This window comes from Hyalella azteca, unplaced genomic scaffold, assembly GCF_000764305.2.
Source record: "Hyalella azteca isolate HAZT.00-mixed unplaced genomic scaffold, Hazt_2.0.2 contig15111, whole genome shotgun sequence".
In the NCBI taxonomy this organism is placed as follows: Eukaryota; Metazoa; Arthropoda; class Malacostraca; order Amphipoda; family Hyalellidae; genus Hyalella; species Hyalella azteca.
In genome coordinates, this window is record NW_025944974.1 from 185,734 (window position 1) to 202,865 (window position 17,132).

The 17,132-nt window shown below is 40.5% G+C and overlaps 1 protein-coding gene across 2 annotated transcripts; it reads right to left on the reverse strand.

Annotated features, from left to right (window-relative positions):
• Positions 1-1,071: 1,071 nt before the first annotated feature.
• LOC108679690 lies at positions 1,072-9,712 on the reverse strand. Of its 2 annotated transcripts, XM_047884293.1 has the most exons (10): positions 9,312-9,712; positions 6,546-6,652; positions 6,318-6,512; positions 5,984-6,093; positions 5,632-5,794; positions 4,760-4,892; positions 4,222-4,589; positions 3,690-3,839; positions 2,925-3,079; positions 1,072-2,403 (listed from the first exon to the last, which is right to left on the reverse strand). In XM_047884293.1, the coding sequence occupies exons 1-10, from the start codon at positions 9,457-9,459 to the stop codon at positions 1,479-1,481; spliced, it is 2,454 nt and encodes an 817-aa protein (XP_047740249.1). In that variant the 5' UTR covers positions 9,460-9,712; the 3' UTR covers positions 1,072-1,478. The 2 variants fall into 2 exon arrangements, with proteins under 2 accessions (XP_047740249.1, XP_018023880.1); XM_018168391.2 differs by having other exon boundaries at positions 6,318-6,652.
• Between the last annotated feature and the right edge of the window lie 7,420 nt (positions 9,713-17,132).

Consider the following 17,132-nt stretch of genomic DNA (forward strand, 5'->3'; position numbering starts at 1 on the left):
ATCTCAACACACCTTGCTTACGTTTGCATCTCGAAGAGATAACGAAGGAGAGACGTGTATACAGCAACAGTTTGTAAACAGCAACAGCAAACTACGACACTCGTTTCATAGATCGCTTACGAGGAAAGTCCGGCCCTCGGGCGCGAGACAGAATAGGCAAAAATCGTTGATCGACAGGAATCTTTGACATATTTACCCACAAAAATGAGACCAGCAGTCAGATACCACACATCCTCTGTTGGCGTTCTAGCGAATCACGCTGTTTCAACGTTCAGCCACGTATCAATAAACGGAAATAAGCCCTCGCATACATAAGATGTCTGTGACAGATTGAATCGGGTAAAAATATGCCCTGACCGAAAAAAGGACTAAAAATCGCCCTGCGCGAGTGCGACATAGCTACAAAAGTGAGGCTTTTTTCGGAAACAAGTACAGAAAAGATGTGAAAATGAACAGGCAGTCGAATCATCCGGAACAAAAGCGAAGAATAGCAATTCAAATGAATTTAAGCACTGCATTGACTCGACAAACGAACTGGCCTATTTCGGTAAATTGATCTTCCGTTGGGGTTCTTTTCATGCCACTTTCCGTAACTCAACAAATTCTCTACTGAAAAAATCGCTCATCGTCCAGAATGATCTGCAAGACAAGGGGAAATTTCAGAGCTAATTTGCTTTTTCGTCACTGATTGAACGTAGGAGAGAAAAAAACATGCCAGAAACTTTGGAAATAATTTTATTGTATGTATATTTAACGTCAGTATCAATGTCTTCTCATTTATAATAACGATCGAATTATTAATGAAAAAATTTTTGAGCATAGGGTGTAGGTCGCGAGGATGACCAACATCGACGCTGCTAGGGATGTAAACTTAATATGACGGTTAAAAAAAACTGGAAAATATTATTAGTTCTCACCGTGTAATTGAGATTTTTGCAACCTAAATTCAACCCGAAAAAATGTGTGACGTTTAGGCCTAAAATAGTAATAGTATTTATTCAGTACACAACAATGAAAATTATGCATTATTTCATTAGCCAATGACGAGACAATTTAGATAAATTTAATCATATTGAAAAGAAAAATGAAGAAGAAAATATTTAAATCTCATTAAAACAATAACTCTGAAGGTTAGATTAACTGCAATTTTGGTTAAAAAAAAGGCCCACTCGAATATAGACAAAGCTTAATCTAGAGCAATTAGCAAACCGGAAGCTAACGCAATACGAGGACAACTTTGGCGAAGACTGCGGATCGTTTAGTCACGACGGTCGCGGATGCTCTATGACGCGATACAGCATAAGCTGATAAATTTATCTAATCATATAGTTAGAGCAGCCCTAGCCGCGGCTGGATTAAGCACTTGGGAAATGTCTCGAGGAAAAAAAAAATAAATAAATACAATTGAGCAGAAGCATCGTAAAACGAGTTCTATCAATCTATCAGGCATTCTAAATTATAAATTATCACGAAACGTATCACTTAGATTTGAAAAATGAAGTAATCGATTTCTGACACGATGGTAATTGCTGAGAATTTTTATTTCGTTTTGCACTAACTGGACCCGAATCAATTTTTGATTTTTTATTTTTCTCAGCATCTTTGGCAATACCAGACATGTCACTCAACAGCGACCGCTTACTAGAACGCTTAACAGCCGGAGCCTGTTTATTATTGGAACATTTCGGGATGTTTTTAAGACGTTCCTTGGCATCCATGTCGCCTTTGGCGAGGCTGCTGTCAGGCAGATCAGCGATCATTTCTAACACATCATGGGACGAAATCCTCGATTGAGCCAGAGAGCCAACACCGCTTTGGCTCAGAGGCACGGGTGACGCTATCACCTGCAATGGAGATAAATTATCTGGCGCCCACGCTAAACACGACTGATGCCTCTTGCTGCGAGCGGGCGTTGCCTTGTTTCTTTTCATGTAACGGACAGAGAGCTTTTCTTCTACAATAACGTCTTCAGGATCATCTTGACAGGGAGGAGGAGTTCTGTACAAGGATAACAACGATGGTACGCGTAGGGGCGTGTAAACCAGGCGTGGGCTTCCACTGGCTTGAGTGAGAACAATATCGTTGGTATCCGCACAGGCGGAGACGAGAGCCACGGCGCCGTCATCCGCTGTGCTGCATTCCCCTGTGCATCGGTCGCACAGTCGCTGCAGAAGCCCCAGTACAGGGTATGGCAAGCCCGCTTGTTTTCCTGCATTGCACGGATTGGTTTTATTTTCAGTAATTAAGGCCGGTGTAGAGAGACAAGAGTCCAACGTTTCCAGGAGATTTTTATGGACAGCCTCGATCGTAGAAACTTTGATAGGGCATTTTTTGGAGTGGACTCCTGTGCATTGTTGAACCACGTATCGCTTGATGCTGGTCAAGATTTTGTTTGCGGCGGTACTGTGGAGGAAAGCAAAACTGTTAGAAAATTTTGAAAACATAATTTTGCATTAAACTATTAAAATGATTTTCTTATGAACATATAATGAACTCAGTTTGTATTTTGGAATAAGGATTAATATGGTATTCTCATCGAATACTGATAACAATACTTCTCTGTACTCTAACACTGAACGGACTGTGGGGAGCAGACAGACGGTTTGTCACTCATTAGTCAGTAATTACAGAAGAAAGCTGTACACAGAGAGGCTTTTCGTCACTCAGTAAGTCTGTAATTAAAGCACAAACTGTACACAAAAAGGCGGTTCGTCACTCATTGGTCAGTAATTAAAGCACAAACTGCACACAGAAAGACGGTTCGTCACTCATTAAGCCTGTAATTAAAGCACAAACTGCACACGAAACGGCCGTTCGTCACTCATTAGTCTGTAATTAATGCACGAACTCTACACAGATGTTCATCTGTAAACTGCAAGTCAAACAAGGGTGATCGAGTTGGGGATCGGTGATCCCCAACTAACGTGGGACATGACTCGTCCTCGACGATGGTCGTGAGTTTGTTGATGTGGTCGACGAAGTTGGTGAGCGGTGCAACATGGGCCAGGATTTGAGAATTGCTAGGTAGCTGGTAACCGCTACCACCGAGGCGACGTTTCTGCACCACCGACAAAATCGTCTGAAATATTCAGTTTTCTATCAATTTCTGGTAGGAACTTGTTAACAAAGCAATTTATTCACCCACAACAAGCAACACCTAAAGTCTCAATGTCTCAGGCAGTTTCTAAATTACATGTTATCGAACTGTAATGGCAAATTTAATTCATAACCAATAGCATCCCTCATGTATTAGACCCTTCATTGATTTAAGTATTGCTAGTCCACCTTTTTGTTATAGTCTTTTAACAAAGAACTGCCACTGAACTTCCGGCATGTGTGCGATTTGACGAAAAACAAAATTGTAGAGCATTCTTGCAAGTATGCTTGGCTTTGTATATGATACAAATTTACCATAAATTCTCAGCATTGAATAAAACAATCAATTATTGGCTGAAAAACTAAGGCTATAATGCAGCTTCTGCATAGTTCCTTTCGAGATGGCAATTTTTGCTGCCCAGCGTCACCTGGAACATGGGCAACAACGTCACCTGGAACATGGGCAGCAACGTCACCTGCAACATAGGCAACGTCACATGAAACTTGGGCAACAACATCACCTGCAACATGGGCAGCAACGTCACCTGGAACATGGGCAACAGCGTCACCTGGAACATGGGCAACAACGTCACCTGGAACATGGGCATATTGATGCGGCGCGCCTCCTGCTTGATGTCTGCAAAGGCTGCCTGAGAGAGCGCGGTGCCGGGTAGGCTGCAGTTCACTGCCAAGGCCATCTCGTCGCGGGTGTTGAGCAGCAGTCGCAGCTGGCACACCATCACCTGAACGTGCGTTGTTACTAACAATATTTTAGTTTAATTTAGTAATCAGGTTAGTAGATTAGACGAATTTTAAACTTGAATCCAATTGAATCTCGTTTTAAATCACATGAATGATCAAACAATATTGTGGCATCTTACAAAATTGAAAAAGCTACTTTCCATTAACCACACTTAAAGGTAGGAATAATATCATTCATATATAATTATAATGAATTTACCTATTATTTTCCAGTGAAGTCACTTAAAAGTAGCATACCAGTTGCAAGGTAATGTAGCTACAACAAACCATACCTCATCAATTTGAAAATATGAAATAAATTATATTGCTAAATCAATTTATACACGAGAACTCTGGAAAACACTGCCTTTCTGCGTTACGGACCTGCCTTATGTACAAAAGAGTTTCACCACCTCTGCTTCTGCATGCGTTTGCACGAGGGGTGCGGACGGACGATTTTAGGTTTGATGTACAGAGGTCTCGGCTGCCAGAAACTTTGGAGCTGACAGGTGTTCCGAAGGAGAGGTCACGTGGCGAGGGGAGACTGGCGTTAGGCTGGATGCCCCGAGTATGCCTAGTTCCTGGCGTCAGGCAAGCGGCATTGGGGGCGGTACCGAAGAGAGAGTCTAAGATTTCATCGGCAGATTGATGACTAATATCAACTCGGGTGAACTGAATACTGTGCTCGCTTGATGATATACTGAATTCAGCAGGGAGTACGGGCTTGGCCTCAGAGTTCCTCGCAGAATCCTCTGAAAAAGGCAGTAATATTAGTGATATGAAGCTATATGGACCTAGAAAAGCGAAATCAAAATAGCATGACAATAAATATAAAACTTCGTATAGTACATCACTGTTACTTGGTATAAAAAATAAAAAGCCAAATTCTAGCTAAAAAACCTAATTTAATTTTCATACTAACCTGACATATGATCTTGAACCTTGTAGCGGGAGCAGCTCCCAGGAGCACTTGTGTACAAGTAAGCAGCACGACGGATGAGTGGCAGCAGCATTAAGCGTTCCATGACATCAATACAGCCCTCAACCACCAACACCTGTGCAAATCAAATGCTACATCATAAGGCATGAAATTCAAGCACTTACAAATGAAGCTTGAAACAGAGACTGCACCGAGGTAGTTCAGTACACCTTTTGCAGCATGCACAAATATACGAACACTCGTTTCAATTGGTGTTGAAAAATGGCTGAAGCCATCTTTGTTTATACTGCCGGGACCAAGCCGGCGCGTGTGAGTTGCGCGGGTAACAGTTGGTATTTTCAGAACAAATATATAAAGCTACACAAGCCTCCAGTAGTACAATTGAAAGAAAGGATATGTGCAACACGCTTGAATCTGAAGCACATAGGCCAAACAGCAGGACAATAAATACATCTTAGTACTTGGGATTACTTAATGACCGCTTCACTACGATGTGTTACAATTGGAACAGATAACTAACAAGCTAACAGGAGTTAAACTAAAAGATACCAAGAGGCAGATCACACAATTTTTACCAGAGATAAAATCTTATCCTAAATTATTCAAACCTGAGCTGTTTGTTCAATTCATTACGGTATTTAATGAATAACGCTATCAGAACAACCATAAAGTAGGTAAAGTAGGTACTTATTGCACAGTTATACTATTAACCATATTAAATATATAAAAAAATGTACAAAAAATGAAATTAGGTACTACAAATAACATGATGATTAGGTTAGGTTAGGTATGATAGAAGGGTAATAAAGCAATAACATGTATTTCCGAATATAAACGGAGCGAAGTAGTCTTACTTTTGATGATAGTACACGGTGTATTGGATTGTTAGCTGCTCCTAAGGCTGTGGAGAAGATGTGGGCCAGGCTGAGAAAGTCCAGGTAGTTGCAGCTGCTTATGAATGCCTTATAACTTGACACTAGCTCATACAGATCTTGCAGAGCAGGATCCATGTTTTCACTAAGAACAAGAGAAATAATTGTGAGCTCACCGAATCATAGCATCAAGTCCAGGTATTATCTCAAATGTTCAGTAATAATTTAATGTAAAGCAATTTATATGTTTACACAAAATTATTAAACATTAAAATTAACTGTGAAAAGTAATAAGTTAACTGAACATAGAAGGTGAACATGGTGAAGACCTGACCTGAGCTTCACTACAGTCCTTCCACAAGTGAGCTGCTCACGAGCTTCTTTCTTCAAAACATTCCATGCGGCTTGGAAGTCACTGGCGTCTGCTCCAAAATCTTTGTTGGCCTGAAAAATGACAGGATAATGAGAAAACAAACCCGTTTTAGGTATTGAGGTCCACCTAATAAAATTTTCAACATATATGAGCATGAAATTCTAACATGAGCACCTGGAATCATCTTGTTTAATCATGACAATTACTTTAATGCTTGATAATTTTCTAATTAAAATTATACAAATTAAGTAAATTAAGATTATATATGGTACAATTCATTGTTAAGTCAAATGACCTCTTTGTTGCGCCTGGCTAAGCAAAGCAGTAATGCTTGCTGCTGTTCCTTGAGAGACAGCAGAGTGGCTCTTGGATGCAAAAGGCAAGCTTTTCGGCACATTCCCACCACTGCCTCATACACAGCAACAGATCTCTTTACTTCAGCTGGAGAACTTTTATCCTCTCCACTTTCATCTGGATGAGCAATTTCCGTCTCTCCACTTTCATCTGGATGAGCAATTTCCGTTTTCTTGCTGCGACTGAGAGGGCTGGCAGCTGACAAAACCTTAGGCGTTTTCATGCACAAGTCCAGGTTATCACTGAGCCAGTTACTGCTTACTGCACGAATAATTCCTGAAAAAAAGTTTGTAAATGATAACAATTTAAGCTTGTTAGCAGGGTTGGCAGTGATTAAATCAACATGATTAAATCATGTGATTAAATCACTTGATTTTTTTATAAAAAAATCATGATTTTTTTTATTTTTTTTATTTTTTTTTTATTTTTTTGATTTTTTCATATAATTAAATATATTGAGTGGCAGTCTTCAATTTATATTGAGGTATTGTTATTCATGGTTTAGTATAAATGTACTATGAATGACAAATTGGTATATAAACTTGTTGCCTTTAGTGTGTATTAGGTTCCAATAAATTGAATGTTTTTGGTACAGAGGCATCAAGTGTGCAATACATTGTATGTAGCTAGCAGCTTAGCTAATTCTTATAAGGCAATAAGTAGTCTTTACCTATTTGACTATTTGTCATATGTATATTGATAACAATATACAATTTAAATGTGTTAGCTAGCTTATACAGGGTGGGGCAGGACTGATTGAACAGTTTTGATGCAAAATAAAAGAGTAATGGAGGTACCTACATAAAGAAGAAAATTTATTTTCCTCAAGATTAGCATAACATACCATTTAAAATTCTTACGTTTTGAAAACAATATCAGGAAGATGGGGTTTGTTAGCTGCATCACACTTTTGGAGTTGTTCTCGGAAGTTTTCTACAGCATGTTCACACATATGGCGAGGTATGGCCATAGCCTCTGCTGCAATAATCCATTCCCTTAGCTGTGGTAGGGTGTGAGGGCGACTTTTGAACACCCTTTCTTTTAGATGTCCCCAAAGAAAGAAATCGCAAATGCTCAGATCGGGTGACCTCGCAGGTCACTGTAAATCGCCCCTCAGAGTCTGGGAACATGCATTTCAAAACTTTGAGTGACATTCGGGCTATGTGAGCTGTAGCCCCATCCTGCTGAAACCACACGTCTCCCAATGCTTCATTTTCAACAATGTTTTCCATCATGGGCTGCAAGAAATTTTGCAACATTGCTGCATAGCAATTGGAATTCACTGTTAGGGTTACTCCCTCCTCTGAGAACGACTCCAACAGTGTGTTGCAGCTAACAGCCCCCCCCCCATCTTCCAGATATTGTTTTCAAAACATAAGTACGGTATTCTAAATGGTATGTTATGCTAACCTCTAGGATAATAAAGTTTCTTCTTTATGTACCTCCATTACTCTTTTATTTTACCTCAAAACTGCTCAATTGGCTCTGCCCCACCCTGTATATTGAGAGGTTGAGATTGTACTGACCTTTTAGGCAATTAAAAAGATTTTCCACCATAATACGAGTATTCTAATTAAAATATTTAATTTCATTCTTTAAATATGTGAATTTAAAACTAGAAACAAAACAATTACAATTATAAGACTATTTATAAAAATAATTAAATGCAGTGAATAGATATAAAATATTTGATTTGTGCACACGTTTATTTCAAACAATGTTAGCTTTTCTCATAACTTAAGTCTCATTTCAAGTTGTATGAGGTTTGTTTGGTTATCGTTCAGTTTATGTTTAGTATTGGTTTATTGGTCTGAATTAAATGGGAACAGTGCAGTCAGTCACTCAGTCACTACTGGTCAGTGTGTATAGAGGGTAGAGTCTGGTAGATTTATAGGACATAAAACTGGTAGATCTATTGATAGTGCTGTGCACTGTGCTATCAGCTACAGTCACTACTAGTCGGTGTGTATAGAGGGTAGAGTCTGGTAGATTTATAGGACATAAAACTGGTAGATCTATTGATAGTGCTGTGCACTGTGCTATCAGCTACCTATCTGTTGTGTGACTCTTCAATGTTTAGAAGATCTGCATTCCTGAAGTGTTTTTGTATATTGAAGCCAGTTAAATGGTCAATATTTAGCTCATTACCTTGCTCCATACAAACTTTATAAAGCTAATGAATAGAATTTTCAATAATCATTTACCCAAAAATCCCTAAGTGGTAAACACCACCTTGGCCTGTTGGCCATTATTGAAGGCAATAAGTGCCCTTTTTATCCATCCATTATGATCCATATACTGTTATTGTTAGTAGGCTAATTGCAACATAAAAAATGACACTTCAAAAAGACAAAAAAGCTGAAAAAATCAAAAAAATCATGAAAAAATCAAATAAATCATTGATTTTTTATTTTTTTGATTTTTTAAAAAAAATAAAAAAAAAATCGCCAACCCTGCTTGTTAGGCCATTAAAACACAATCTATGTTTGAAGAAATTACCCTTTTTTAAATTAAACTTCAGATGGAAACATTCATAATCCTAGACAAATTTTCAAATTGGTCTTTATCAATAATGTTTTTTGAAATTTCTCTCATCATTATTCAATATACAGTAATTCAAATAAATCGTCAAGTACTTATATACCTAATAATCCTATTTATCCTACTGTCAAATTCAATGACATAAGTCAAATCTCCAGAGGTGTTTGAGTAACTGCACTTTCAGCTTTGTAATTTATTTATAAGTGAGTTGCCACTTATTAATGAAAATATTAACCTATGAATGCTATGATAGTTTACTTATGGTCATTGATCAGTGGTCACACATGAATTCATTGAGATTAAAAGGTTTATATTAACACAAAATCAGCCATGCTGTTAAGATGAATAAAAAAATAAATGTAACAAAAAATATCACAAATTGTACACTACATACCTTCACAACCAATAATGTTGCTGAGTTCATTTTCTACAGCCTCAACATCCACCCTAAGTAAATGAGGTGTAAATAGAACAACAAATTCTGAGGTTTCATCAGTCAACAGACTTCCAGCAGCAATCTTATTTTGGGTTGCCATAGGCATTGCATTGCTTTGAAAAATACAAACTTGACAGTTGACAAGAAATCACTTGTAATTAATATTAATAATTTGGCAATAAAAATACTAAACCTAACTGGAAGTCAGAAATGTCATATGGTTGCTTGCATGTAATCTTCCAATATATAGAACTTGGCCGAGTGCTCCGCTGTTCACAGTTGCACAAGGTCCTGTCACGTTGTCATCTGTGGCAATTTCCTCTACTCTAATCTGGAAAAAAAAAATATTAGACAGGGTTTGTACTAGTATTCAGAAAAAAAATGTACTAGTATTCAGACTTTTCCATGACCACCAATATAATTTTCCAAGACTCATATACAACAGGTTTAGCATGAATGAAAGACTAACCATGCATATTCTATCATCTCCTACAGTTGATAAATAGCAAACGTGTAAATTCATAGAGCAGGCAGACAAAAGGAACAAAAATGACACAAATCTGAAAATCAACCCCACACTGGTATTATTATGAATTCAATAGTGTCAAATCACAACAAATATTGAGTAATGCACACAAGATTGTACATCATAATATCAATACAGTTCAGAACACCCAACACAACTACCCTAACATTCAGTTGGCAGCCATTTCATCAACTTTTTCTTTAAAGTTTGGTTCAAGAGTGTCTAGCTCCTGTTGCTTTGTTTTCAAAGATTGCCTCCTGGCATTGAACTTTGCAATAATTTCAGTTCCGCCTTTCTCTCCATTGCTTCTGCATATTCATCTACTGCTTGCTCAAGTGCCTTGGTGCCCTCTTCCATAAGCCTTTTTTGTCTTTTTCAGTTAATCTAGCTCATCCAACAGAGCCTTCCTCTTCTGGGTTTTCTGGGCCTTCACATTCTGCTTTTTCTCTTCTGCCAAATAATTATTGTAGGCTATTTTGGCACTGACAGCTGAAAGCAGCATCTTCTTGGTGATGGTCATCTTGTCCAGGTGACCAACATGTGCAATGTGATCAACCACAGCATGCAGGGCAACCACTGTTTGTTCTTTCATGTTGTGTATCATCACTATCATGATTTCCTTGTTGAACAAAAACCCTCTTTCAACCATGGCTTGGCCATCAGACAGGAGCATGAGCATCTGCACTACATTCCAGAGCTTCTTGTAGCCTGTAGGCGCTCTTTGACAGAATGGTATCATGGCATACCAAAAAGTGTTCAGTTGATCAGAAGTTGAAAAAGCTTGAAACTGTGAGTTGAGTCCATACCCAGGATGGAGGTGAGCAAGCCAGTCACAATAAGCTTCTATTCTCAACAACAAGTTATGAAATTTACACTTTCCAGGCATGGTGGTGCTGATGCAGAAATGTTGTGCTGAAGATGGAACACTGCCACTGCAGATCAAAAAGTTGTCGAATGCAACTAATTGAAGAACCAATCAGAACAAAAGAAACAAAGGACTGTGCCAAATGCCAATCAGAACACTGGAAACAAGATACTGCACAACACACACAACACAGAAAAAACACTTCTTTTTTTCTTTTATTTTCAAGTTCCATGACTTTCCATGACCTGAAATGAAATCCAATGACTTTCCAGGCCTGGAAAATGAAAAATAAAATTCCATGGTATTCCAGGTTTTCTGTGACCAGTACAAATGGTGCAAACCCTGATTAGAGATGTCAAAAATCTTCTATATTTTTACTGATAATGAGAATGTATCATGCACTTTAAGACTTAAGTCTTTGACAGTGTTTGACCATCCAGATTCCACCAGCAGCCTGTATCTTTCCAGTGATATTATTGCGGTATAGTCAAATGGGGTAAGACAGGATCGCAGCCTTCATGCGGTAAGAAAGGACTAGCCTATGGCATGCATTCTAATTGCACTGAATTCAATTTGACAAAAGAATATGTTAGAACAATCATTGCCTGTCATTTCAGTGTTTGTGGCAACCCTCTTCTGCAAATAATGAATTCCTGGCTAATTTTTAAAGAAAACCTATGTAAAGAAGGGTCACAAAATAGTTAACCCTGTTTGGGAAATAAGCTCTGTCTAATGACAAAAAATTTTTTGGTCAGGTTTGTGGATGTAGGCAGGTAACCTCAAGTAATAGGCAACTTTGTCTTAGTTACACATATTGGTTGATGGTTGAAATAGTGACATCATACTATTGCCAAAACACTAGGTCTGGGCCATCTGATGGGAAAATGTTGAGATCCAAAGAGAGACAGTGCAGTGAGTGCACATCACCCATTGAGAACATCGAAAAATGTGTCAAAGTTGAAACTTGATAGTTGACCTTGCTCTACCAATTTACCAAATAGTGATAAACTGTTTGTGTAGAAAGAATATTATGGTTTGAGACTTTTAAATAAGTCTGTGAATATATTAGGAATCCTTTAAGTATACTTGTATTTGCTGATTTCAAGTGGTAAATAAATTAATAGATGATTAAGTTAAGCGACGGTTTTAGACACATGAAAACTAATTCCGACACAGCTTGGAATTAGACACACACAGCTTGTTCCGAGCTGTGTCCAAATATTAAAATTGTCTTAACTAAAAGCTTAATAGCTCTTAATTAAAAGCTTAATTAAAAAATTTAAATATTTTAATTAAGCTCGTTCAGAGCTATGTCATATTTCAATTATAATAACCGATACAGCTCACACAGGGCATCAGAATTACAAATTCATAGAGTTTGAAGTGCTGTCAAAATTAGTCTCACAATATGCCTAATTTAGTCACGCACAGCGTCGGAATTCAGGGATTTTGTAGGTTTGAATTCAAAAGGCGTTTAAATAAATATGGCAACAGTTTGTGACGTTTCATTGTTGCTGGCACGTAGTGTGGTGTTTTGAGAGTGACGTAAACCAATCAGAACTCCAGTTGCGCATACGGTGATATTTTTATAGCCATTCATTTCTTGCTACGTCCTTAATTTGTTGGAATATACTGCTTTTACCCTACTAATTATCGATCAATCCTCAATGACACATAACTAAGTTGCTATGTACTTTTTACTGTTAGTGGCATTGATTTGATGGTAGTTCAACCATGATGAGCATTAACTGGTATATAACATTAAACGGTAATAACAATGACCAGTAATAGCCATAACCAGTAATAGCAATAACCGGTAATAAAATGACCGGTAATAAAAATGACCAGTAATAGCATAACCGGTAATGTAGTCAGATGGGGTAAGACAGGACTGAAATCACTAACAAGCCTGTAGCATCTATACCATGAATAACTAAGAAACCCTAAACCTATCACAAGGTGTAGTTATGCAATGGGCTTCTAAGCTACAACTCAAACTTTTTGCATACAACATAGTTTTCTGTACAGATTAAAAAAAGTGAGCTGGTCCCATCTTACCCCATTGGGGTAAGATGGGACCAGGCTGGGGTAAGAAAGGACCGACTAGTAATTCTTATGTTACAAGGTTTTTAATAAAAGTACAAATCTGATATTCAATATTATTCATCTAGAAACACATTATTTGATTAAAGAACCACTTGTTACTGTCTTGTGTTGTGGGAAGTCAACTCTAATATCAGTCACATTGAAGTTTTTGTCACGGGAAAACTTTGTTAAGCATAGTAATAGTGGTTTGGCTTTGGTTCATTGTAGAGCACTGCTAAATGCTTCAAGTACATTCCATTAGTGTCATTGTCTGAAAAATTTATCAAATTGATAATAAATCCAATGGATAATAACTTGAGTATCAGACATCATGTGTTTTCTTGCTAACTGCATTTGTGGTGCACTTCTTCAAACATAGCTCATGCCCTCTCACAGAGTTGTGATCATAATTATTTTTCATGTTTCACACAATGATTTTTCCCCCAGCCAATCTTGCACATAGTTCTGCAGCTCACTAATGGGAATAGACATCTGTATTTTCTATATCCCTTTGATGCAATTTAAAATAGTGCACTAAATTTCTCTAATTAAAAAAGCTAACAAGTTATAATGAAGTTTTAGCAAAAGATAAAAATTTTGAGCAAAATACTCCATGTAGTACTACACAATAATATATTCATTTAAAAACTATTTTTGATAAACTGTAGGGTGATAGAGGACCATTTGTGGGGTAAGACAGGACCATTTGTGGGGTAAGATTGGACCACTTGTGTGGTAAAACAGGATCATTTAGTGGTCCCGTCTTACCCCATGTCCGGTCCTTTTCCGGACCCAATCGCCTTGCAGAGCTATCCACTCAGGCGTTCCCCAGGGCTCGGTGATCTCGCCAGCCCTCTTTAATCACTTCATTTCAGACATCCCAGTACCTACCACCAATATTGCCTCATACCCGGACAACCTTACCATTTTTGTGTCGTCCCCGAGACTCGACAATGCGGAGGCTGAGCTTGCCTCGCTCCTTCATAACGTCTCTGACTGGTCAGCAGTCAAGAAATTGGCATTGGCTCCTGGCAAGTCCTCGGTCACGCTCTTCACCCCAGATACGCACCAATCCAGTTACCACCCAGCTGCCACCATCTGCAATGGCATCATCCCACTGGACAAAACCCCCAAAATCCTAGGCGTCACCTGGGATACACACTTCACTTTCTCCCCGCATGCAAGAGCCATAGCCACGAAAGCGACGGGTTCTCTTTGCATATTAAAAGCCCTTGCTGGCACCAACTGGGGCTTCTCCAAGGAGGACATAGTTGCCACCTACCGTGCCATCACGTGCCCAATTCTCAACTACGCGGCCCCCATCTGGTACCCTGTTGCCTCCCGTACAGCAGTTGCCAGCCTGCAGACCATACAGAATACCGCATTGAGACTAACCACCGGCTGCCTCAAAATGGCCCTGATCTCCCATCTGCACCAGGAGACCAGCGTCCTCCCTTTGCCCGAGCACCTGGACCTGGCCTGCGCCCAGTTCCTCGCCAGCGCCCTCCAGTCCTCCCACGCCTCCTTTTGCATGGTCTCTGCCCCTCTGGGTGACCGCCCTATGAAAGCCTTGATACAGTCAAGGTTCGGCCATCTTGTCACACCACTCTTGACAAATGGTATCCTGCCTGCTGGGACATACGGAGAAGCCAAGCGGCCTCTCCGCAGGGAGATCACCTCCCGCATGGCAGCGACTGCCGCCATAAATGCTGTCCTTGCTGCCCCGCCGCCGCCGATTGCTTCTGCGGAGACCTCACTCCCTTGCCCCTACCACTCAGCGTTATCCCAGCTCCGCTCGGGATACTGCAGCTCCCTGGCGTCCTATTCCGCCAGGATCGGACGCTCCCCTAGCACCGCCTGCCCGGAATGCGGGGACCCCCTCCAATCCGTTCAGCACCTCTTTGTCTGCCCCGCCTTCCCCACGTCTCTCAGTGTCTCCTCACTGTGGGACAGCCCCATGGAGGTAGCGGCTTTCCTGGCCACCCTCCCTCCTCTTCCGGTTCCAGCCCCCCGCCCGCCACCAGAGCCTCCCCTCGGTGTGCGTGATGGTCGCAACCAACAACAACAACAACAAGGCTGTGTAGGGTCTTTTCCAGGTTTCAGAATTGGCAGGATAACTCCCTCCCTCCAAGCAGATGGAACCACACCTGTGCAGTAACTCTGGTTGAAGATTCTCAGTAGTTCTGAGAGGTGCTCATCACTCAATGGTTTTAAAAAGGCATTGTGGATTCGGTCAGTTCCCGGAGAAGTCAGACGCAATCTTTGGACGGCATTGCGGATCTCTATCATGGTAAAGTCCCCATTATACTGAGCAGTGAGCACCCAAGTCGATACCCTCCTGGGGGTAGTTTGCAGTCTCTAAAAGGATGTTTGTCCTGCTTGCCTGGCAGCAGGTGCTTATTGCCTGGCACAGCAGGTTAGCTTGTTCAAGTGTGTTTGTAATCAATTGGCCATTCACTGTCAGGGGATACTCTGTTGTGTGAGGTCAAGCTCTGAGTAGACGGATTTTGCGCCAGGCAACTGTTAGAGGTACATTGTGATTAATTTCCTGCAGGAATTTTCGTCTGTAGTCTCGTTTGTGTCTCAGTAAACAGTTCCGAGCTTCAGCACTTTTCTTCTTATAGTCAATGAGGTTTTGCATAGAGGGATGTCGGGTGACAGTCCTCAGTGCTTTCCGACGGGCCAGCACTGCTTTGTGGCAGTCCTCACTCCACCATGGGGAAGTAGGTCGAGATGGTAGCGAACCAGCAGCTGTAGAGACAAGGACTTGTGAGGCAGCTTCAATTATCCTTGAGGTGAAATTTGTTACCTGTTCTTCCACAGATGCAGGGGTTGTTAAAGTTGATTTAGGAATACTGGATGAGATTTGTTGCAATCCATTGGAAGTAAGTCTCCATCGTGGCACTGTAACTGAGTCTAGGTTAAGGAGTGAAAGTCCGGAGGTGGCCATGATTGGGAAGTGGTCGCTTCCCACATCTGGCAAGCATTGCAGATTAAAACTTGGGGACACATCAGAGGTGACTAGCACCAGGTCCAGGCAGCCAGGGTTCCCTGTCCGGCGATCTATGTACGTATAAAAGTCTACAGGATTCAATAGGGTCAGGTGCTCTGACAGCAGCAGATCTTCAAGGGCACGTCCTGTAGCATCTGGCGTGTTTGTTCGAGAAGATAGGATGGGAGAGTGTGCATTAAAGTCACCCACCACTAAATATGGTGAGGAAAGCTGCTGGGTGTAAGAAGTCAATTCCTGAAGAGTGACTGAACCATTTGGGTTATATATATTTAGGATTGATATTGATGTGTCATTACTGAGGGTCAGACTGATTGCTTGTAGGTACCTCCAGAATTCCAGCTGGGAAGAGAAGCAGCATTATCTGCTGAGTGCATAGAGAGCGTTATACAAATATGCAGAGTCTTCCTCCTCTTCCATCTCTATTGCACCAGTAAGGTGAATATCCCAGGAAGGTAGGTAAATACTTATCGGTTACCCATGTTTCAGTGAGACACAAGATGCTGGGTTTCTGCGTATATAGTAAAAGCTTGACTTCTGCCAGATGAGTGTATAGACTATTGCAATTTAGCACTATGATAGAGAATGATGAAGTAAGTGGAGCCATGATTTAATTGTTTTTGGATGTCTGCCGGCAATTTTGTGATGATCTACGTGTTACCTGAGCTTCAGTGGGTAGCTGAGCTTTGCTTCCCTTAGGGCTCCTCTTTCTATTGGCTGCTATCTTCTTCTTATCTCCCTTTGATGGGATCAAGGGCCAGTCATCTTTCTGTCTGCTGTTGTGAGGCAAAATTGATTCCACATCTGATGAGTCTGTTGACTGTATAAGTTCGAAATTTTGAACGCCTAGTACAGCACCCAGTTCATCTTCAGAGCACACTGCTTCTGCACATGGGGAGGGTGGAGGGGGGGAAGAAACTCTTTCATTGGCTTTCGTTTGTGCTTGGGGGCACGCTGGAGGGGCCTGGATCATGGCATCATTAGGTAGTTTAAAATGCTTTGTAAGGGCATCAGCATGATGGATCTACGCTTAATTTCAGACTCAACAAATAAGTTCATTGAAAACAGATCATGGAGTACACCACCCAAGCTACTCAGGAATAATGCTGTTGAATTACCCTGCTTGCCCAATGACACATTACCACAGTTGCAATGACAACATCTTACTTTTTGAGCATCAGTCACAGCAGATGCCTGCTGGCATGTACCTGGCTCTCCAGGGCTTTGATGTATTTCAGCCACTGCAGAGCTGTTGTGCCATCCTGGCCCAAAGGAGCAAACTGCAGCGCTCCA

What these genes read in the sequence shown, in the direction of transcription:
- LOC108679690 (XM_018168391.2), bottom strand. Translation starts at nt 9,459, where the DNA reads ATGCCTATGGCAACCCAAAATAAGATTGCTGCTGGAAGTCTGTTGACT. An exon ending in CAACATTATTGGTTGTGAAG is followed by an intron (nt 6,653 to 9,311) that starts GTATGTAGTGTA and finishes ACTTTTTTTCAG; the next exon opens with GAATTATTCGTGCAGTAAGC. An exon ending in ACCGTGTACTATCATCAAAA is followed by an intron (nt 4,893 to 5,631) that starts GTAAGACTACTT and finishes TGATTTGCACAG; the next exon opens with GTGTTGGTGGTTGAGGGCTG.